At 43.2% G+C, this 23,925-nt stretch overlaps 1 protein-coding gene and 1 long non-coding RNA gene across 4 annotated transcripts in view; one reads left to right on the top strand and one right to left on the bottom strand.

Moving 5' to 3' along the window:
* The window catches only part of ARID1A (AT-rich interaction domain 1A), an 85,912-nt gene that overhangs the window by 12,423 nt on the left and 49,564 nt on the right, over window positions 1–23,925 (top strand). For all 3 annotated transcript variants that reach the window (XM_015132127.3, XM_077967132.1, XM_015132119.3), the window contains exons 2-4: window positions 20,368–20,580; window positions 21,862–22,314; window positions 23,373–23,489. In XM_015132127.3, coding sequence (XP_014987613.2) covers window positions 20,368–20,580; window positions 21,862–22,314; window positions 23,373–23,489 — 783 coding nt within the window. The remainder of the gene's footprint in view (window positions 1–20,367; window positions 20,581–21,861; window positions 22,315–23,372; window positions 23,490–23,925) is intronic.
* The window catches only part of LOC144335129 (uncharacterized), a 32,257-nt gene continuing 26,404 nt past the window's right edge, over window positions 18,073–23,925 (bottom strand). The window contains exon 2 of the long non-coding RNA XR_013405590.1: window positions 18,073–19,746. This is a non-coding gene — a long non-coding RNA (uncharacterized LOC144335129). The remainder of the gene's footprint in view (window positions 19,747–23,925) is intronic.

Below are 23,925 nucleotides of genomic sequence, written 5' to 3'. Positions count from 1 at the left end.
CTGCGAGCTCTGCCTCCCAGGTTCACGCCATTCTTCTGCCTCAGTCTCCCGAGTAGCTGGGACTACAGGCGCCTGCCACCACGCCCAGCTAATTTTTTTGTATTTTTAGTAGAGATGGGGTTTTACCATGTTAGCCAGGATGGTCTCAATCTCCTGACCTCGTGATCCCCCCACCTCAGCTTCCCAAAGTACTGGGATTACAGGCGTGAGCCACCGCGCCAAGCGGATTATCGTCTTAATTTGCCACTTGGGGGAAATGAACACATAAAAGTTGAGTGCCACATACAAAGTTTTCATAGCAGAGTTATCTCTAAAATCTAGGTTTAAAGTTCTCTTATGGCAGTATGACGTTAGGCAAATCACTTCTCTGAATCTGTATTCTCAACTATATTATAATGAGGAAAAATATCTACCTTGAAGCTGTAGTAAATATTAGATATGTGAAAGTACTATTCGTTTATCAAATATAATTCTAACATGACTCCTGATTGGTCAGTCCCACAACTATCTCTCCCACTCTCCAACTGTCCTTTTCAGAAGCAAGCCTCCAGGAGAGTTGACACCACTACTCCCACCTTCCTCCTATGCATCCACCAATCTACCTCACATTCTCCTTCCCTGCACCCAGCTCTCCTGGAATGCTACCACCCTGGTCCAGCCAGGAGGCCAGAAGGGTGACGTAGGAAGATTGCAGCACTACGACGGAAGTTCTCGACAGTGCCCCCCGACCCAGGACCCCAGGTTCCCACTGGGCCCTGCTTCTCAATTCAGGAGAGAGAGAACTGAGTGGTTAAAGCTAGCATTGGTCTTTACCGAATTCAAAATTATCCCTAGTTTTTAGCTATATCTGAGTTATTGTAATGCCTTTTTTTTTTTTTTTTAATTAAAATTTGTTTAGAGACAGGGTCTTGCTGTGTTTCCCAGGGTGGAGTGCAGTGGCTATCCACAGGCACAATCATAGCCCACTCTCAAACTTCTGGTCTCAAGCAATCTTCCTTCCTCAGCCTCCCAAGTAGCTGAGCTACAAGCACGTATCACTATGCCAGCTATTAGGGCCAGCTTGCTTGCTTTTTTTTTTTTTGAGACAGCGTCTTGCTCTGTCAGCCAGGCTGAAGTGCAGTGGCATCATCTCAGCTCACTGCAACCTCCGCCTCCTGGGCTCAAGCAGTTCTCCTGCCTCAGCCTCTGAGTAGCTGGGATTACAGGCGTACACCACCACGTCCAGCTAATTTTTGTATTTTTAGTAGAGATGGGGTTTCACCATGTTGGCCAGCCTGGTTTTGAACTCCTGACCTCAGGTAATCCACCCACCTCAGCCTCCCAAATGCTGGGATTACAGGCGTGAGCACCTGGCTTATCAGTGCTTTAAAACACACACACACAGGCCGGGTGCAGTGACTCATGCCTGTAATCCCAGCACTTTGGGAGGCCAAGGCAGGCAGATCACAAGGCCAAGAGATTGAGACCCTCCTGGCCAACATGGTGAAACCCTGTCTCTATTAAAAATATAAAAATTAGGTAGGCGTGGTGGCAGACACCTGTAGTCCCAGCTACTTGGTAGGCTGAGGCAGGAGAATCGCTTGAACCCTGGAGGCGGAGGTTGCAGTGAGCCGAGATCACGCCATTGCACTCCAGCCTGAGCAACAGAGTGAGATGTTGTCTCAAAAAATAAAAAAATAGAACACACACATACACAGCACCTGTTGTTCCAGCTTGAGAGGTGGATTAGTGCAGTGGTTCTCAGTATGGTCCCTAGCCACCAGCATCAGCATTACCAGGTCCTGTTTAGAAGTGCAAACCCTTGGCCAGACCTACTGAATCCAAAACTCTGGCAATATGTTCTAACAAGTCCTCTAGGCCATTCGGATGAACACTGAAGTTTGAGAACTACTGGATTTATACATTTACACTCAACTGGGCTGCCAGAGTATATCCAAATTACCTGAGGGGCTGCTTCTAAATTATACCATAGACTGATGTTTTATGTGTATGTGCCCCTCCTATGAAAAAAGTGTTACTGAATGGAGAAAAGGTTAAAATGCTTGAGGCTAGGGGAGTGTGTTTGCTTGGACTGCTTCACAAAATACCATAGACGAGGTGGCTTAAACAATAAACATTTACTTCTTGAAGTCCTGGAGGATGAGAAGTCCAAGATCAAAACGCTGGCAGATCTGGTTCTTGGTGACAGTCATCTTCCTGGCTTGTAGGCAACTGTCTTACTGTCTTATGTCTTCTTGCCAGTCTGCCACCCCAATTAGAGCCTTCTTACCCTCTTATGTCTCTTGCTCCTCTTCTTTCTTTTTTTATTTTTATTTTTATTTTTATTTTTTTTGAGACAGAGTCTTGCTTTGTCGCCCAGGCTGGAGTGCAGTGGCGCAACCTCCACCTCCTGGGTTCAAGCAATTCTCCTGCCTCAGCCTCTCGAGTAGCTGGGATTACAGGTCCACGCCACCACACCTGGCTAATTTTATTTATTTATTTATTTATTTATTATTTTTTTTTTTTTAGTAGAGACGAGATTTCACCATGCTGGCCGGGCTAATCTCAAACTCCTGACCTCAAGCCATTTGTCCACCTCAGTCTCCCAAAGTGTTGGGATTACAGACGTGAGCCAGTGCCCCCGTCTCTTGCTCTTATATAGGGCACTAACTAAGCCCATCATGGGGGCACACCCTCATGAGTTAATCTAACCCTAATTACCTCCCAAAGACCCCACCTCCTATTAATAATACCATAACGTCGGAGGTTAGGGTTTCAATGTATTAATTTCATGGTTACATAAACATTCAGATGGTAACAGAAGAAACAAAACACTTTTGAGATGGATCTTTACTATGCACTCATGATTAAGTTCTAGTCACAAAACATGTCTGCTTGTTTATAGGACTTGGGGGCTCCCTGCCTTCCATTTCTCTTTCTCTTAGTTCTTTGGCAATATGGCGTGAAGATAATCTGGACCTGTGGTCCTGGGATTTTGATGAAGGTGGGAAAGGTATTTTAAGATCTTGACTGGCAGGGCACGGTGGCTCCTGCCTGTAATCCAAGCACTTTGGGATGCTGAGCTGGGCAGGTTGCTTGAACCCAGGAGTTCGAGACCAGCCTGAGCAACATGGCAAAACCCTGTCTCTACAAAAACAAAAAATTTAGCCAGGCATGGTGATGCGCGCCTGTAGTCCCAGCTACTTGAGGGCTGAGATGGGAGGATCACTTGAGCAAGGAAGGCTGAGGCTGCAGTAAGCCATGATGGCACCACTGTACTTCAGCCTAGGTAACACAGCAAGAGCCTGTCTATATATAGGAAAAAAAAAAGGATCTTGACTGTGGTGGTCTCCAAGTATGACCAATACAGTACACTTTTCCAAGAAAGTGATTCTTGAAAGTGCCATTTACAGGTCAGTGTTGGAGCACTAATTAAATGCCATGATGTTCCTTTTGCCTGTGATGGCTGTCTGATCTGAGAACAGGGCCGTGGGTGATTTGGTGGTCTCACAGTAGGCCTTTATTGACCTCTTTCCCTTACCCCCTACTGCTTACTGGCCAGTCTGAGTTTTGCTGTGAATTCCTTTCCTTGTGTCTCTTATGAAGTTTTAGTAAATAAACCCTCTAAGTAGGCCTAGAGCAGTGGCTCACACTTGTAATCCCCGTACTTTGTGAGGTTGAGATGAGAAGATTGCTTGAACCCAGGAGTTCAAGACCAGCCTCGGCAACATAGCAAGACCTTGTCTCTGCTAAAAAATTTTTTTAAAAATTAGCTGGACCTGGTGGCATGCACCTATTGTCCCAGCTACTTGGGAGGCTGAGGCAGGAGGATCACTTGAGCCCAGGATCTAATTGGAGGCTGCAGTGAGACCTGATTGTGTTATTGGACTGTATGGACTGGGCAACAGAGCAAGACCCTGTCTCAAAAAAATTAAGTAAATAAAAATAAACCCTCTAAGTAGATTCCTGAACAAGTCACCTCATTTCTGCAGTGAATGAGGACTCTTTGAGGGGTGGACATTTGAGCCAAGACCTGTCTCTGGTTGTATAACTTAATGAATAAGGACTGTGCTTGGCACAGATGTGGGAGTTACAGAAGTGGTCAGGTGATAAATATTAACAGTTTGAAGACCAAGTGAAGAACCAGTGTTCTAATTCATTTGGACTTTCTGAACACCTTATGTGATTTCTCTGTCCTTCCCATTAAAAACAAGTATTCTGCTACCAGGCCTCTTTTCCCTCCTGCCTGAGAAGCGTAGCTGTGATCACTGGGACCCAGCTGCGATGAAGGCAGTAGTTTCCAGGAGGAAACTACAGTTTGATCTGTGATTTCATATTTCTATGTACAGATGAATACTTTAGTAGGGAATCTTATGTTTGTGTGTTTGTGCATGTGTATTTTAAACTTTATCACTTTTAAGCTTTATTTTCTCTGTTCTTGGCTTTTTTTTTTTTTTCCTTTTTCGTTTTCTTCTTTGATGTCTAACTCTGCGTTAGTAGAATGCGGAGCACATGGAAACGCCGGTAACTTTACCACACCAGAGCTGGTAAAATGTCTTTAAAAACACTGGAGATGCAACATACACCAGTTTCAGACTAACATCATTTTGGTGAAGATTCTTGGTATCTGCTTTCCTCTCTTGAAAAAGCCTGGCTAAGTAGAGGCAGGAAGTGTCTATGTGTGATTAATAAGTTCTTAAATCGTCTTTACCTCTTCTCATTTCCCACTTTATTGCCTTTGGTCTGGAGACAGATTCCTTAATCTGTTTTTGGGGTTCTGTTGGCCCAGGACAGATTTGTAACATTGTTTTTCTTTACAGTTTGTGATTTCAATCCTCTGCTTTCCAGTGCCACTTTGAATTGGCTTCTTTAAAACTCCAACATAAAACCTCAAGTGACCAATATGTGGTCTCATTATGGTATTTTGGGTTAAAATGAAATTAAGATAGCTGGGCTCACCCAGCCAAACACATTCACCAAAGGGAAATTTCGAGGCATCATAGACTGAAGGGGGTAGGGAAAAAGAGAATTAAATGTTGGCTAGTTTAGAATGCCAACTGTCCATCCCAACTTGATTATACTGGCCAGAGATGGCAAAGAATAGAGACAATAAGCTTCTGAAAAGACAACTGCTAACTGGTATGGCCCTGTACACTCCTGGGATAAATCATGAAGCCAGAGTCTCCTGTACATACTTGTATAGTTGTATGAGTGGTGTAGATGAGGTTGCTATGTACCAGCATACTTTTGGAACATTGAAAAGAACTAGAGAATTTGTAGTATTCTGGTTTTCCAGCCAGGGAATTGCTGACCTTAAAACCTGAGGATTTGGATGCATCTATAATCTTTTTTTTTTGAGATGGAGTCTCATTCTGTTGCCCAGGCTGCAGTGTAGTGGCGCAATCTCGGCTCACCGCAACCTCTGCTTCCTAGGTTCAAGCGATTCTCCTGCCTCAGCCCAGCCTCCCAAGTAGCTGGGACTACAGGCGTGTGTCACCATGCCCGGCTAATTTTTGTACTTTTAGTAGAGATGGGGTTTCACTATGTCGGCCAGGCTGGTCTCGAACTCCTGACCTCATGATCCACCTGCCTCTGCCTCTCAAAGTGCTGGGATGACAGGCACGAGCCACCGTACCGCATCTATAATCTTAATAAGGTTGACTATGCCCTGGGCCGTTCTTTAACTTACTTAATTGTGCCTACTATAGTTCAGAGTGGACTTGGCGGGACCTAGTGAAAGACTGGTATTTTGGGAAAGTAGTCCAAGGCAGCCCTAGAAATTAATGAAATAAACACAGTGGCATTGCTGCTGCTTCTTGGTGTTTTTATCAAAATACAGTACTTGATTGGATTGATGTAGAAGCATGATGACAAACAGAATCCAAGACTGCATGTAAATTAAGTTCCTACAGCTCAGTGATATGTCACAGATATCTTCTTTGGCAGGATAGCAGGATATAGAATTATGTATTAGAGAAATTTAGGATCTTTTTTGTGTAACTGAAAGACCAGCCCAAGTTTGCAGTTGTAGATAAAATAAAAAGAATGGGAGAAATTAGAGAAAGAAAACGAGGCTTTGAAGTTTTGTGGCTAGGGGCAGTTTTTACCTTTATTTACTTTGTTTGTATTCAGCACTTAACCTGCAAATCAGTTTAACATGGAAGAGGGAGGAGTATTTTAGAAACTAGATCAGAAGATGCATATAGAACAAAAGTTGGAATGTGCACTCCTGGGTAAAGCTCTGTAACATTACTTTTGCCCCTCCATGTATTCCTTAAGTGTACCATATCACTTAATGGTAGGTAATAAGGCAGAAAACATCAAAAGGACAGCAATATTCAGTTGGGCATGTGGTCCGTCTGTGCCAAGGTCCTTTTCCTAGTAGAAGCACCAGAGGATGGTCTGTGGGAGGAAGTACCTTTATCTGATTTCAATCTTTATCACCTCACATGGGGAACAAGTTTCTAATTTTTGAGCATATACTGGGATGCAGTATACCAGCGTGTCTTTGCGTACCATCAAGATTTCCTAGACTTTTATGATATTTTCCATTTCTCAAGAATTTTTAGGATAAGAACTTTTTAAAGTTCACTTAATTGCACAGTCCTGTTGTTGAAATGTTGTTTAATCTAAAGCATAAAATCTGCTGGTGACAGTGGCAGATGCCTCTAATCTCCGCTGCTCCAGAGGCTGAGGCAGGAAGATCACATGAGCCCTGGAGTTCCAGGCCAGCCTGGGCAATGTAGGGAGACCCGTCTTTAAAAAAAACCATAAAATAGTTGGGCCTTGCCAATGTAAGAAGTCACATGGCAGAGATCTTTTTTGAAAAACCTGTGAGTATCAGACTGGGTGCGGTGACTCACGCCTATAATCCCAGTACTTGGGGAGACTTAGGTAGGCGAATCATGAGGTCAGGAGTTTGAGACCAGCCTGACCAACGTGGTGAAACCCTATCTCTACTAAAAATACAGAAATTAGTGGGGAGTGGTAGTGCGTGCCTGTAATCCCAGCTACTCAGGAGGCTGAGGCAGGAGAATCGCTTGAACCTGGGAGGCAAAGGTTGCAGTGAGCCGAGATCGCACCACTGCACTCCAACCTTGGTGACAGAGTGAGACTCTGTCTCAAAAAAAAAAAAAAAACCAGAAAAAAACCTGTGAGTATCTGCCACAAGCTAGTTGCTTACGTTAATGCAAAAACACTTATTGAGCTTCTATAGTGGATCAGGTAGTATGTTATGAACATAGGATTCATAATTCCTGCCTCCATGGAGTACTTTCTAGTGGGGAAAAATATGTAAGCAGATAAGTACAAATAACTATATAGTTACAGTTGTAATAAATGCATTGGAGAACAACACAACTGTTTTTTATTTTTTTTTATTTTGTTTTTATTTTTATTTTTATTTTTGAGACGGAGTCTCGCTCTGTCACCCAGGCTGGAGTGCAGTGGCCGGATCTCAGCTCACTGCAAGCTCCACCTCCCGGGTTCACACCATTCTCCTGCCTCAGCCTCCCGAGTAGCTGGGACTACAGGCGCCTGCCACCTCGCCCGGCTAAGTTTTTGTATTTTTAGTAGAGACGGGGTTTCACTGTGTTACCCAGGATGGTCTCGATCTCCTGACCTCGTGATCCGCCCGTCTCGGCCTCCCAAAGTGCTGGGATTACAGGCTTGAGCCACCGCGCCCGGCCACAACTGTTTTTTAAAAGTTTTACTTATACTCACCTTGTCTGATGGGTAGCTTTGTACTCTTGAGCTCTTAGGATGGGTGCTGGTCAGTTCTGAGTCCCTTTCCCTCTAGGGTCAGGTTTTATAGGAAGTTATCCATTGAGGCATACTGGGTTAGAGTCCATTGTTCCTCAGCAAGGCTCTTCTGTTTTTTTTTGTTTTTGTTTTTGGTGGGGGGGAGATGGAGTCTCACTCTGTCACCCAGGATGAGGTGCAGTTGTGATCTCAGCTCACTGCAACCACTGCCTCGCAGGTTCAAACCATTCTCCTGCCTCAGCCTCCTGAGTAGCTGAGATTACAGGCATGCGCCACCACACCCAACTAATTTTTGTATTTTTAGTAGAGACAGGGTTTTCCCATGTTGGCCTGGCTGGTCTCGAACTCCTGACCTCAGGTGATTCGCTTGCCTGGCCCTCCCAAAGTGCTGAGATTACAGGATGAGCCACTGTGCCCAGCCAGCAAGGCTCTTCTTTTCATGGTGCTATATTGCAGGACATTGGCATCTTGCTCCCCAGATAATAAATGCCAGTAGCACTATAGAGTTGCTGTGACAACCAAAAAAGGCACTTTCATACATTTATTTCCAAACACTTCTCAGTGGTTGGTATTGCCCCGGTTGAATACTATTGGCTGTACTGTCAGGATTCTTGGAAGGAGCTTTGAACAAAATCCTCTGGGAGAACAGACTGAAAGTAGGTGGTGCTTGAAACTTGGACTGGCCAACCCTTTTGGTGTCTGACTTGTGAGTTCATGTTTTTTAAGTAGGTATTTTGAAACTGCTCTCAACCCCATTTTGCCATTTCTTCTATTGAGGGTGAAGAGAGAGAAGTAACATCCATTATGTGTGCACTTTATGAACTGGCACTGTAACAAGCATTTCACATACTTATCATTTGAACTGTTTTGTATCTTTGTTAAACAGTTTTTAATCCCTGTTTACAGATGGTTCTGGTGCCAAGAGATGAAGTGACTTGCTCAAAGTGGTGTGAAACTATACTTTATTTTTCTTTTTAAAAAAGTACAACCTAAATTTATTTGATTATCAGTTAACCTCTAGTTGATGACTTTGGGCTTCTGGTCTTAAGTGTATGGGACAGACCTTAATTGTTAGCACTTGTGTAGGATTATGATAGCTGACATTCTGGGTGCTAGAGGATACAGCAGTGAATTAAACACACACAGGACACATAGATTAAACAAGATAAATAAGTGAACCATATACTACATTAGTGATACATGCTTGGGAGAAAAAGTTAATCAGGGACCAAGTATAGGAATGTGCAGGGTTAAAATACTAGATGAGTTCACCAGGAAAGGCCACACTGAAGTGATACTTGACATAAAAGTGAGCTATACTAATATCTGGGTGAAGAAAGTATTCCAAGTGGAAGGATCTGTGAATACAAAGGCTTTGAGGCTAGAGGATGCCCAGCTGATTTGAGGAACAGTTGTTTTTTTTTTCTGAGACAGAGTTTGCTCTGTTGCTCAGGTTGCAGTGCAATGGCGCAATCTTGAACTCAACGCAACCTCCACCTCCCAGGTTCAAGCAATTCTCCTGCCTCAGCCTCCTGAGTAGCTGGGATTACAGGCATGCACCACCACGCCTGGCTAATTTTTATATTTTTAGTAGAGACGGGGTTTCTCCATGTTGGCCAGGCTGGTCTCAAACTCCTGACCTCAGGTGATCCGCCCGCCTCTGCCTCCCAAAGTGTTGGGATTACAGGCATGAGCCACCGCACTTGACCGTTTTTTTTTGTTGTTGTTCTTTATTACTTTATTTGACCCTGAAGTGTGGTACTACTATCTGTTCTGTTGATAAGGAAACTGAGAGACAAAAGTTGAAGGCACTGTAGGGGCAGAGCTCTTAAGCCACTGCATAGAACTGGCCATGTACAGTAGTCTTCCTTTATCTGTGTGGGGATATCTTCCAAGACCCCCAGTGGATGCCTAAAAGTACCAGACCCTGAATGTGCAGATGCCCCTCAGTATCCGTAGGGGGTTGGTTCCAGGACCCCCTGAGGATACTGAAATCTGGGGAATATATAAAATCGCATGATATTTGCATATAAACTATTAATATGTACATTCTCCTGTATATGTTAAATCATTTCTAGATTACTTATAATACCTCATACAATGTAGATATTATGTAAGTAGTTGTTATGCTATATTGTTTAGGGAATAATGACAAGAAAAAAAGTGTACACTTTCAGTACAGGCACAACCATCATAGGCCTAATTACATTTTTGATCTGAGGCTGGCTGAATCCGTGGATGCAGAACCCATGGATACAAAGGTTTGATTGTACTTTTGTTTTCCTGTACATGCGTACCTATGATAAAGTTTGATGTATTAAGCGCAGTAAGACATTAACAATAACTAATGATAAAATACAACAATTATGTGATTGTGGTCTCTCTCTTTCAAAATATCTTATTGTATGTAATGTTTTCAGATTGTGGTTGACTGTGGGTAACTGAAACCTTGGAAAGCAAAATCAAGGATAAGGGGGGACTCCTGTAGATCCAGAGCATTTCGGTTCAGCATTAAAGCAGATAGGAATTGCCAGGCCACTAGAGTTTCACTTTTTCTTCTACATTCCCCTTTCCTTTCCTGCTTTTGGGCATAGGGGAGCATGTTTGTTTTGTACACATATCTTTCTCTCTGCCTACCTGAAATTTATATTCTAGTCAAGGATACAGATAGCAAACAAGATAAATAAGTAAAGCATTAGTATGTTAGTGATACTTGCCCAGGTGAACCAGACAATCTGAGACTGAGTATAGAAATTTGGGAAAGCTTGATTTTGACTGAAAGTGCTGCTCATTTGGGAATCTGAGGTGCATTTCTGGCTTTTCTCTGCTGGCCAGGCACTGCCCTCTTCAGACCATTGTTTGGCTAAGGAAAATGGATGTACATCTGAATTCTAGAGATACTCTGCTGGAGATGGATTGGCACTATAACAAGCATTTCACATACTTATCATTTGAACTGTCTCATATTTTTGTTAAAGTTTTTAATCCCTGTTTACAGATAGTTCTGGTGCCAAGGAATGAAGTGACTTGCTCAAAGTAGTGTGAAGCTCTATACTTTTTTTTTTCTTTTTAAAAAGGTACAACTGGGCTGGGAGTGGTGGCTCACATCTGTAATCCCAGCACTTTGGGAGGCTGAGGCAGGTGGATCACGAGGTCAGGTGTTTGAGACCAGCCTGACGAACATAGTGAAAACCCGTCTCTACTAAAAATACAAATATTAGCTGGGCATGGTGGCGCGCGCCTGTAATCCCAGCTACTCAGGAGGTTGAGGTAGGAGAATTGCTTGAACCTGGGAGGCAGAAGTTGCAGTGAGCTGAGGTTGCGCACTGCACTCCAGCCTGGTGACAATGAGAGTCTGTCTCAAAAAAAAAAGTACAACCTTCCAGCTTGGCCAACATGGTAAAATCCCGTCTTCACCAAAAATACAAAAATTAGCCTGACGTGGTGGCACAGGCCTATAATCCCAGCTACTAGGGTGACTGTGGCAGGAGAATCACTTGAACCCGGGAGGTGGAGGTTGCAGTGATGGCATCACTGCATTCCAGCATGGGTGACAGAGCAAACAAGACTCTGTCTCAAAAAAAAAAAATACAATCTTAATTTATTTGATTGTCAGTTAACCTTTGGCCCTGTAGCCAAAATGCTCCCAGACTGGATACGAGAATCTCTTAAGATTAAAAATACAGATTCCTGGCCGGGCGCAGTGGCTCATGCCTGTAATCCCAGCACTTTGGGAGGCTGAAGCTGGCGGATCACTTGAGCTTAGGAGTTCAAGAACAGCCTGTGAACATGGTGAAACCCCATCTCTACAAAAACTGGCTATGATGGCATGTGCTTATAGTCCCAGTTGCTCAGGAGGCTGAGATGGGAGGATCATCTGAACCCAAGGATAGGAGGTTGAGCCTGCAGTGGGCCATGATTGCATCACTGCACTCCAGCTGGGTTGATAGATTGAGACACCTTGTCTCAAAAAAAAAAAAAAAAAAAAAAGATTCCTGGCCTGACCCCCGTCCCAGACCTGCTAATTAAGAATCTGGAGGGTAGAATTGGATTGAGGAGGTTGAGGTTCAACCTGGTTGATCATCTTGACCACTCCCTCAGGAAGTTGGTTTGAGAACTGGCATTGGACCCCAGATGTGCTTACTGCCTCTCAGTTTATCTGCTTTTTGCACCTGGTTGTACTGCTGCCTTCTGAGATAAAAAGTTGTAAAGAAGGGGACGTTTAATTTTATGAGATGACATTTTTGTTCTTGTTTGATAGTTTTCTTGGGGCCTGACTGTTGTTTTTATAACCCTGGTTTGTTTTTGTTTTTGTTTTTTGAGACGGAGTCTTGCTCTGTCACCCAGGCTGGAGTGCAGTGGCGCGATCTTGGCTTACTGAGACCTCCGCCTCCCAGGTTCAAGCGATTCTCCTGCCTCAGCCTGCTGAGTAGCTGGGACTATAAGGCGCGTGCCACCATGTCCAGCTAATACTTGTATTTTTAGTAGAGACTAGGTTTCACCATATTGGCCAGGCTGGTCTCAAACTCTTGACCTCATGATCCTCTGTCCTCAGCCTCCCAAAGATTACAGGTGTGAGCCACTGTGCCTGGCCTAACCCTGGGTTTTAAGCAGTACCTGAAAGGATTTTTTTTCCAGAGAAGTTACTTGGTTTCTTTAGTGGCTTTTGTAATTTGTTTGAAATAGGGAGAAATTGGTTAGTTAAGTTTGGACTTAGAAAAAAGTGATCTTCATTTTAGGAAGAGCATTTTCTCTGGAAATGATGATAGCTACCTGTTCTGGAAAAGGTGGCTAATGAAAGTGCTCTGGATGAAGAGAGAAGTACTAACCATTTGTTGGAATTCATTAGTTTGATGCTCTAGCGGCTTTATTTTAAGGGCTCTTTCTGGCACCAAAGAAGTGAAGAAGTATCAGTCACCTGGTTGTGGTTTTTCTGGCATGCCTCTTTTTGGTAGATAGCTGTGAGGCGGTTATGGTTGGTTCTTATAATCTGATGGAGTTTTGCTATATGATTCAATGACTCCCTTTTGATCTCCTTTTTCTAACCTTAGTAAGTTTTCTCTTCTGGTCTGGAAGGATAGAGATGGTAGCCTATATATCGCTAAGCCCAGAAGATAATGAGGCCTTTGTTTTGCTTTACATCACGTTCTAGATGTTCTTGGTTTGACATCTGGTCGCAAGCCCCTTTCTGGAGGTTTGATCAGGCTGGTGCTTCAGGGGATATCATTGGAATGGGCTAAGTCTGCAAAGGGGAATGTGTCTGATCTTCTAGAATGGTTTCTGTAAGCAGAATGAAGTAGATAGAAATTTTCACTGATTTTTGTGGTGGTTTTTTTTGTTTGTTTGTTTTTGTTTTCGAAATAGAGCCTTGCTCTGTTGCCCAGGCTGGAGTGCAGTGGTGGGATCTTGGCTAACTACAGCCTCTGCCTCCCAGGTTCAAGCGATTCTCCTGCCTCAGCCTCCTGAGTAGCTGGGATTATAGGCACATGCCACCATGCTGGGCTAATTTTTGTAGTTTTAGTAGAGACGGGGTTTCGCCATGTTGGCCAGCCTGGTCTCAAACTCCTGACCTCAGGCGATCTGCACCCTAGGCCACCCAGAGTGTTGGGATTACATGCGTGAGTCACTGTGCTTGGCCAATTTTCCACTTGGAAATTTATGGAAGCTTGAAAGAATTTTTAAAAAACAAAACTTTTTTGGGGAGTGGTAGTTCAAATTAGTTGTTGATGATTCCTCTCTCACCAAAGGCAGATGGTCAGTTTGTTTAGAACTTGAACGAACTAGAATGAATTGTGAAGTAGAAAACTGAGGTATGGTTCCTAGGTTATGAATGAAGAGAATCCTAGACTGAGTGGGTTTGATTCCCTGCATCAGGTGTGGGTATAATCTGATGAGATTTTTTTCTTTTCCTATCATCAGCTTGGCTTCAGGAAATTTTTAGTGTTGTCTCTGTTGAGGCCATATAGGAGGTTAGAAATCTCTTATTGTCCTAGGTCATATAAACAGTCATGTTTCCCCACTATTTAAAACAAGATGAAGGTAGTCTCCTTATTTTAGGAGGCAGGGTCTTAGGGGTAAAACTAAGACAAACAGGTTTCTGGACAATTTCTCCTCAGTTGGGGGCTCGGAGTTCTTGACTAGTCTTCAAAGAAGGCCTGAAGTACTAGGTGATAGAGAAAAGACAGGATAAGGGGCATTAGATATAGATGTCTGTGGCTGGGGAGAGAAGGGACAATGATAATGATTTATGCTGGTCATTTTATGTGCCAGGGTACATAGGGTGTTATTTATTTTTTTTTTTTTTGGTGGAAGCCTAGTCTGTCCTGAGATTGCTCCTGAGATCTAAGTGAGCCACGTGCAGCTGGCAGGAAGCTGAAAGCTGTTGGTTGGGAGAGGCCTTAATTTTTACACTTGTCCCTGCCTGGAATGCCCTATCACAGGGGAGGGTCCCATGCTGGAACTGGATCAACAGCTGCCGCCTGTCCCCGGAATCACAGGAAGCGGAGGACGGGGTGCCTTTGTATAGGGAGCTCTGAAGCCAGACAATAGTTTGTGCTGGCGGGGCCATGTGGCGAGTCATGTGACCTGGGGCTGTTTTCTGCTGGGGTCCTTACCCATCTGTTCTCTCGGCTCTTTCTGGGTTATCAGGCGCCAGTCCAAGTCCTCCCAGGCAGCCAGCTTCATGGCCAGAGATTACGAGCACTAACCTTCCTGGCAGGGGCGGTGTGGCTTCGAGTTTATGCAGATTAGCCATGTGTTTCTCACTTCAAGGCGTTCCACAGGAAAAGCCTTTTCCTGTGTTTGGCTCTCAGTGGGCGGTTCCCAGCTTACTGTACTGGGACTCAGCAAGCAGCAGGCATGCACCAGAGGGATCACAGTACACTGGCCCCCCTCTCCATTCCACCTCCAATGCTACGTCACCACAACACAACCACTCGCGCTCTCATACTGTTGGTGTCATTCATTCGGTGCCAAGATTGCTTTAAAAAATTCCCTTGGCCCCAGTTCAAACAGGAGTACAGCTGGGATGTGTTAGATTTTAGGCAGTCTGCCCTCAATTTGAGATGAGTTATAAATAGCAGTGCCGACTTCCTTAACTACCGCTCTCTGAGGTAAAATGCAGGTTAATTACTGTGGGAATCAATTAGGGGGGTTCTTTTGGTTAAAGAGCCAGGGATGCATTTTTTTATTGTTATTATTAAAAGTCATATAACAAATCTAGCCAGGAATAAATTGAAAGCACAAGGAGTAATAATATTTAAATATCCAAAAGTCAAGGTTATAGCTCTAGGTTTACACTGGCCCCAACTAGTTAGCATTTAGGATGACAAAATGAGTGGTGGTCAAGACTTCTCTCTGATGGACACCTTTTTGGCAGCCCCTGGCCCAACCCTCTCTGTTCTTATTTTTGCTAGCCCTTGGCACTGTTGAGTACTAAATTTAGCTCCTTAGGGTTGCTGCCTGGTCACTTCTTTCTGTATCCTTGGATTGGAACTGGAGCTTTCCTCAGTTGTACTTTTATTTAAATAAAATTATGAAGTTTCTCTTTCCTGGTGCCATTGCCACGTGGTGTGGTACATTTTTGTAAATGGTGTATCTCTGCTTAGAAGTTTTGAGTTCTTGGCTGTGTCTTCTCTGCTGTCTCCTCGGTCATGGTCAGATGGAGAATTTGAAGCATATTTTAATCTGTGAGTTTCACAAAGTGGTTACTTTGGGTTATAAGACATTTAGCCTAGGTCCACCTTAAAAGTCTAGTCTGTTAATTTCAGCAGTTTTTGAGGGTCATTTTGGTTTTCCTTGATGCAAGAGGTTCCAGTAGCCCATTAGTCTGGAGGGTCTTGTAATTCTGTTGGATTGGAGCAGGGGAACTCCCTATGTAAGGGGTCTGTCTGCTAGCTGTTTGTTCTGAATATATTCAGAAGGACAAGCTGCTAGGCGTCCTTGCCTTTGATGCCCCTAAACTGCATCTTTTGATACATTTCATTTGGCAGGCAGTTTATAACATGGCCAGTGATCTGGAAGGAGATAAGTGGTGGATGGAGATGAGGAGTTTTCTTATGGCTCTTTCCTCCTTTTTTATTGTTATTTTTTATGAATTCAGGAGAGTATATAGCAGGGGGCCTGACTTTGCTGATCAAGGGGCAGCATTTTCCTCTCAATTATGTGTTTCTGTGGCAGAGCCTTTGCTTTTGAAGTGTAATCACAGTAATCTACTCCTGTGGTTTCCCATTGAAAGGATTTCCTCTGTCTTTCCCAGAGTGGAATCTCTGGCTTTTTGCAGCTAGGGTTTGGTGTTTCCATCCCCTGCCTTGTGCCTGCAGACTGCTGATACTGGCTTTTGTATCTTGCATCTAGGGATTTTTCTGGTGTGAGATTGCTACTTTCCAATAAAACTGATCAGTGAAGATTTAAGGCCCCTTCTCTGTTACTAGAGATTGGGAGATGGCATTTCATCTATAACTGCAAATCACAAATCGTTCACGATGGTTTTAAATGTCATAAGTGTGAGTTAGGTCTCTGCCGACCTCCCCTTCTGATTCAAGCAGATGTCTAACTTTTACATAAGACCAGAATAACCTGATTGTTTGAACTGAATATGTATTTAGTTTGCCAAATAAGCTGCATATTCTGTTGATCATAAGCCTTTTGTGATGGGAGGGAGTCAGAAATCTGATGACCAGAAAAAGGAAGCATATTGATTTTATTTTTAGAATAAAAATTTCTTTGATGTACATTTATTTTTTGGTCTACAAAGATTTCCTAAAGTTGAGGTGGGACATTCCTTGAACCCTTTATAGCCCTCATGTAAATAGCTGTACTCAATTGGGAGTGCAGGCCCCCATGTGAGAGAGGAAAATGTGACTTGTCCTTAGCCTTTTGTTTTTAAGCAGTGTATATGAGGATGTCCCTGCAGTTCTGAAATTCTCCCTGGTATCAACTTTTTTTTTTTTTTTTTTTGAGACAGAGTCCCGCTCTGTTGCCCAGGCTGGAGTGCAGTGGCATGATCTCCGCTCGCTGCAGCTTCTGCCTCCTGGGTTTAGGTGGTTCACCTGCCTCAGCCTACTGAGTAGCTGGGATTAACAGGCGCGTGCCACCACGCCCGGCTAATTTTTGTATTTTAGTAGAGACAGGGTTTCACCATGTTGGCCAGGCTGGTCTGGAACTCCTGACCTCAAGTGATTCACCCACCTCAGTGCTGCGAATACAGGCCTGAGTCACCGTGCCTGGCCTTGGAGGTTTTTTGTTTGTTTGTTTGTTTTTGAGACAGTCTTGCTCTGCTGCCCAGGCTGGAGTGCAGTGGTGCGATCTCAGCTCGTTTCAGTTCTCCACCTCCCAGGTTCAAGTGATTCTCATACCTCAGCCTCCCAAGTAGCTGAGACTACAGGCATGCGCCGCCACACCCAGCTAATTTTTGTATTTTTAGTAGAGGTAAGGTTTCACTGTGTTAGCCAGGTTTGTCTCCCAACTCCTGGCCTCAAGTGATCCACCTGCCTTGGCCTCCCAAAGTGCTAGGATTACAGATGTGAGACACTGCGCCCAACCAGGTTATTCTTAAAGTGTGCCTGTTCTCCCTTGAGTATTGTTATCCTTCTCTCTCTTTCACTTCAGTCCAACTCTTTTTCTACCTTCAAAGTCATAACCTGTGTTAGAGTTAGATTTAGGGTATGACCCTGGCTTTGTGGCTAGATAGTTTGATTTGGGCTTTGTCTCCATAGTGTCTCCTACCCCTTTTTGGAATAGGACAGCATTGCACATTGAACAATCACTGAGCCCAAGCTCTGTACTTTGGTATTTGGGAGAGCTTTGAAGATAAAACACCTGATCTCTGGCTTCCCAGAAGCTAGTCTTGAGAAATGCAATCAGTTAGTTGGAATAGTTAGCTGCAACTAAGTGTTAAATCTTAGGATGCTAACTGGATTTACAATAAGGCATTTAGAAATGTGAGAGATCAAAGTGTGCTGAAGATACGGGAAGTGGCTTCATTTTGAAAGGTCAAGTTTCTGTTACTAGAAGCCACTGTGGACAGGAGGGCAGGGCAGGATGCCATTGCATAGAGCTGGGTGTGGATAGTATGTGGGGAATCTTGGAGTGAGACTGAAAAAATGTGGAAAACCGGGTCACATTGTAGAGGGCTTTAGAGCCAGGTAGAAGCACTGTTTTATCATTACTGATAATCGCTACCATTTATTGGACGTTTAAATACCAGGTACTGTGTGAAGTAGGTTATGTGCGTTTAAAGAACTGATGTGTTCAAGGTAGGATGGTGAGAGAGATAGGATTTGAACCCAAGTCTATCAAATTACTACACTATGCTCTATGTAATAATACTGTGCAGGATTTAGTAGTTAGGAAGTTTGAAACTATTATTGACCAGGGAGTGGTGGAAATGATTTGGGAATAGCATTGTCCTAGAACTGCTCTAACATAATAAGCCACTAGCCACATGTAGTTATGTGAATTTAAATTAATTAAATGTAAATAAAAATAAAAATTTAGTTCCTGAGTAATATTTGATAATTTAAGTGTTTAGTAGTTATCCATCACAGTAAATGTTATTGGCCAGTGCTTCTCTAGATCACTGGTTCTTAGCTAATAGTATATACCAGACTCATTCAAAGATCTTTAAGAAGGTTGGAGAAGAGCACAAGCCCTTCCAGACCCAGTAAATTGGAATCTCTAGAGAGAGGCCTAGCCATTTATGAAGCTTCACAGAAAATTCTAATCTGCATCCCTGGTTAATAGCTACTGCTCTAGAAGCTCTATAGTAACCATGGTAATGACTGCCCCTCATGTTGTGGGGAGACCTAGACTGACAGAGATACCCAGAGCAGGCTGATCTCTTTGTTCAACAAAATAGTCTCTGCAGTTGGAGGCCGCATGGACAGCAGCTGCAGTCTGGGATGAGATGAGGACCTCAGTGTGATATGTGGCATGATATGGCCATGTAAGCCCCCAAGCTCTTTACAGGAGAGAATGGTGATGTTTTGGCTCCATTGCCAGGTGTATTGGGGAGGACCATATGCTATTTCTTAATTGTTGTTAAATTTGAACTTCCTAAGTAACTCTAAAATCTATGTAGCTCTGAAATTATGATTGGGAACGTTATTGGAGCTTCTAATATGGATGAAAGACGGGCAAAAATTGTTTAGTTAGGATTGTGGGAAACAGTACTTTAATAATGTTGACATGTAGTAGTGATTTGGGACACAGTTTTAGTGTGATTTTATACAGTTCAGAAACATGGGAGAGGAGTATTCCCATCATCACTCACCAGGTTAGTTGAGAGTTCAGATATAGCCTAAGAAATAACTCTGCTTCTCTTTTTTCCTTTTGATATTAAGAACAGCCTCTGTGGCTTATTGTCTTATCTGTTTTCTTTCATGAAAGCTCACTTCTTCTACTATAAAACACTTAATAGCATTATTAAAAAATAAATACAGAGAACCAATTGTTTGGATGTCCCCTTCCTTTATTTTGGAGGTTTTGTTGTTGTTTAAGGTCTTAATATCTTAAATTATAGAATAGCTTATTAATTTTGAATAATAGAACTGGAAGGAACCCTAGGGATAACCTAGACCAGTCCTTGGAGGTGGGTTCTAGTGGTCTGTTTTAACAAGCCTTTCAAGTGATTCTGATGCATGCTAAAATCAATGAACCACTGAACTCCTTCATTTGACAGTTAACGATAGGCCTAGATTATCAGTATCTACTTTACCCCCAATGTAAGAGCCAGTTTTTAAGTTTTATATCAGACTCACGCCTACTCTGCATCTTGTGTGTATCTAAAAGATGCTTAGAGGAACTTCCCCCTGCCCCCACACCACCAATAGATATAGGTAGATATTTCTGGCAGTCGAAGGTGTGCTCTGGAGCGCCAGTAGGATAAAGGCATATCAAAAAGTGAATGAGCTGATTGAACCTGTTGCTCCACAAAGAGCTGGAAAGAAAGCAACATCCATGATAGTCTACCATTGAATCTTCTTGTCTCTCAGAGAAACAAAAGTTCTGTCCTCCTTACATCTTCGAACTCTTGAATATTAAAGGAAATGAGCTTTTCAGTTGAGATGCACAAGGCTCTTAATTCAGAGTTACCGTTCCCTCAACTGTCACTTAGCTTCTTTGCTTATTTGGAAGAAAGCATAAATTTAAGTGTGCCGTAGTGCAGATAGGCTATAGGTGTTTAAGGGGAGTTTTCACTATTGGAAAAATAGAAACATCTAGATGTTTGTGTATATGAATTCCCCGTCATAGTATTGAAGCATCAATTTTGGTGTTTAACAAGGTGATGGCAGTGCATAGCAGCACCGTCCTCTACCAACTGAAGGGCCTTTGTTGTTTACACCTGGCCTGTCCCTTGGATCTCAAGCAGTACCACAGTTACAAAGTAGTTTTTAGCTTATAAGATGTTTTCACAAATAGGTGGTATTTTCATTTTTCAAATGACAAAATTAGGGTTCTGAGGCAGGGCAGTTGACTTAAAGGTTACTAGGTTAGTCTCATTGCTCTTTCAAAGTAACTGGATTTCTTTGTAGCATACAGACTGAAAAAACCTGTATACTTGGGTTGTATATTCAGTGGCCAGAGACCATCAAAGCTCAGGTTAATGAAATGCTTTTTATTTTGTAGCCATCCAGTCCAATGGATCAGATGGGCAAGATGAGACCTCAGCCATATGGTGGGACTAACCCATACTCGCAGCAACAGGGACCTCCGTCAGGACCGCAGCAAGGACATGGGTACCCAGGGCAGCCATATGGGTCCCAGACCCCGCAGCGGTACCCGATGACCATGCAGGGCCGGGCGCAGAGTGCCATGGGCGGCCTCTCTTATACACAGCAGGTAGATGGTGATTCTGATTACCTTGACCCTTGTTGCTGTCCAAAATCTGATCTGTGAGCTATAGAATCAGAATGTATCCTTGGCTTCCAAGCCTCTTGACAAGACTGTAGACCTGTTGGCTCAGTTAATTACAGAGTGCTACTAGCAAAGCCAAAGCTATAGGCACCGTCCCATGTGTGTTCCAAGGAGAACTACTCCCTGGTCACAGGTACATACCTCTTTTTCTCTTGACCTGACAGGCCAGCTTATACCTAGTGAGTGGTGATCTCTGAATGAGGTGGGATGAAAGGCAGTGGCTGAACACCTAGGCACTGCTACTACTAAGAAAACCATTCATATCATGTGCCCTGGGGACAGAAAAGGCCCTTTATGCTTCTGAATGCCTTTACCATATCTGCCATCTGGTTCAAAATGAATGTTACTGGGAGTAGAAGAAAAGGGGAAGATTGAACAGAAAAGATGTTAACAGCATTGTTACAAATGTTAAGATTTCCCCTTATCCATCTCCTTTTGTGGAACCATTCACATCATTATCTCTTTATTGTCATTTTTGTGTTGACAAAGTTTTCTATCACTTATATTTGATACTGATACTGAAAATAGGGAGAGAATATAAAACAAATTTTACTTCTAAGACTTTAAAGCAACGTATGCCTTTAATATAGAAAATTGTCTCTTTTTTTTAATAGAGGAAAGATGAGGTAATTTATTTACTTATTTTATTTTATTCTTTTGCCTGCTTACTAAATACATACCCAGTGACTAAAATAGTGCCTGGTACAAGTAATCGAGTAGGCTCTCAAACATTTTTTTTGAATGAAAACTAAATGAAAGAACCAAAGTAGCTTAGTGATTTGCACACTGTCTGAATTACTAAACCCTAGGTTTTCAGTTGGCTGAGCCAGGCTGCTATTGACTATTCATTGTGGTTAGGGTACAGATTCCTAACACTTATAAAAACAGTCTAGGCCGTGATAAAAATATTAGGCTCATTGGTAGAAACAGCTGCTCTTAAACTCGTGTTAGTTGCCTCAATAGTAAATAGTGTAAATTTTCAGTGGATAAATGTCCACTTGTAAACAAACCACCTAAAAACCCAGCTTGGCCGTCCTTCCTGGCTCAGTTTAGGCAGGGATGAGAGAAAAACCCCGGGCCTCCTAAGTATGAGGCCTTGCATGCTTGCTTTCTATACTCATCCTCAGTGCATAGCTTCTGACAAAACACTTCATCTTTCCTCATTCAGGAGAGTCAGTGCTAAAAGTATATTTTCGTTTCCTACAGATTCCTCCTTATGGACAACAAGGCCCCAGCGGGTATGGTCAACAGGGCCAGACTCCATATTACAACCAGCAAAGTCCTCACCCTCAGCAGCAGCAGCCACCCTACTCCCAGCAACCACCATCCCAGACCCCTCATGCCCAACCTTCGTATCAGCAGCAGCCACAGTCTCAGCCACCACAGCTCCAGTCCTCTCAGACTCCATACTCCCAGCAGCCATCCCAACCTCCACATCAGCAGTCCCCGACTCCATACCCCTCCCAGCAGTCCACGACACAGCAGCACCCTCAGAGCCAGCCCTCCTACTCACAGCCACAGGCTCAGTCTCCCTACCAGCAGCAGCAACCTCAGCAGCCAGCACCCTCGACGCTCTCCCAGCAGGCTGCGTATCCTCAGCCCCAGTCTCAGCAGTCCCAGCAAACTGCCTATTCCCAACAGCGCTTCCCTCCACCGCAGGTAAGATATCCTTGACCTCCTGCCCTTCCCTGTGTGTGACCACAGACAGCTTGGGGGTTAGTGTCATGAGAACTTTACTGTACAGAATGGTTCTCTAATGTGCACTTAAAGACCAATTAAACTCTGGGTAAACATGATAACTGGATTGATTGAACTAATAAAGGCATAACCTCCTTAACTATATAAAGATCTGTAGCTCTCCTTAATGATGAAGAAATAGGGCAATGGAAAGTTGTATAGATGGATAAGAAATTAAAGATAATGGGACTGAATTTTTTTCTTTTTTTTTTGTAAATCAACATCAGAACTTGAGCATCCAAGTGAGTTGGTCTTTTTTCAAAACAGTCACTTTGAGAGGTGGTACTGTACATTCACTCCAACTGCCATTCCATTCTGCTATCACTCAAAATACTTGGATCCCTTCATTTGGAATTGCCACCAGAGCTGATACCACATTCTTTAGAATACTCTCAGTGGTCGTAAATGTTATTTTTTGTGGGTGGATTTTGTTTGGGGAAATAGCAAAAATTCATTTGGAGTTATGTCTGGTGAACAAGATATAGGTAATAGAGCCTAAAATAGCATTTGGGGCTTTATTCTTTGTAGAGCCCAAAGAAGAGAGATGACTGAGTGATGACAGGTCCCCTAAAAAGTTTATGTATTGGTGGCACTGTTGGAATAAATATCTCATCCCAAGGTGATGTCTTTGAAGGAAGCAGTACTCATTTTAATGCAGAGGATCTAGCATGATTTTTGTGGTTTCATTGGTCTCATTCCTTGATAGATTTAACTTGAAGTTGGCCATACATTCGCATTTAACCCCAAGAAATAGCCCTCTGTAGGTAGCAATGAATGGGTGACAGTTCTGCCAGAAAGAGTCCACTGTTGACATTCTTGCAAGTCACGGCTTGGATTTTTCTGGCCTTCAGATAATACTGTTCGCAACTGGGCTTTCTCTCACACTCATGAGAGACAGTCCCATAACCCTTTCACCATGAAGTAAGCTTGCCTGGTTTATCAATACCAGGCCATCACAGCTTTTGTTTTTCTTGTTGTAGGAGCTATCTCAAGATTCATTTGGGTCTCAGGCATCCTCAGCCCCCTCAATGACCTCCAGTAAGGGAGGGCAAGAAGATATGAACCTGAGCCTTCAGTCAAGACCCTCCAGCTTGCCTGTGAGTATTTCTGCACCTTCTGAAAGGTGATGGGGCAGAGAGGAAACCAAAGCAAACTAGTTTCTGGTTGGAAGTTTTGGTAATTTTGATCTAAATGAATAAGTTATTTCTTGAATTCAAGGAACTTAAAGGTTGACTTGTAGATGTCTATTCTGTCTCCCTGCCCAGGGAATAGGTTTATGATCTGTTTAGTTTGTTTTTGTTTTTTTAAATATTGTGCTTTTAGACATGGACCCACATGAGGGGCAGAGAAGATGGAGATATCAGAAGCACTGTCTGCTCTCCATCAAAGTTGAGAAAAGTATCAGTTTCTTGACTTTACTCTTAAGGACTTAATTTTTAGGCTTTTGGCTTAATGTTTAGCTACGAGGTAGGATCCTGGGGCAATTCAGCATGCGTTGTCACATTGAGCATTGCTGGAGCAAAAGCAGTTTTT

This window comes from Macaca mulatta, chromosome 1, assembly GCF_049350105.2.
Source record: "Macaca mulatta isolate MMU2019108-1 chromosome 1, T2T-MMU8v2.0, whole genome shotgun sequence".
NCBI classification, from domain to species: Eukaryota; Metazoa; Chordata; class Mammalia; order Primates; family Cercopithecidae; genus Macaca; species Macaca mulatta.
Note: the sequence above shows the minus strand (reverse complement) of the source record. Positions and strands in the feature narration are given on the sequence as shown.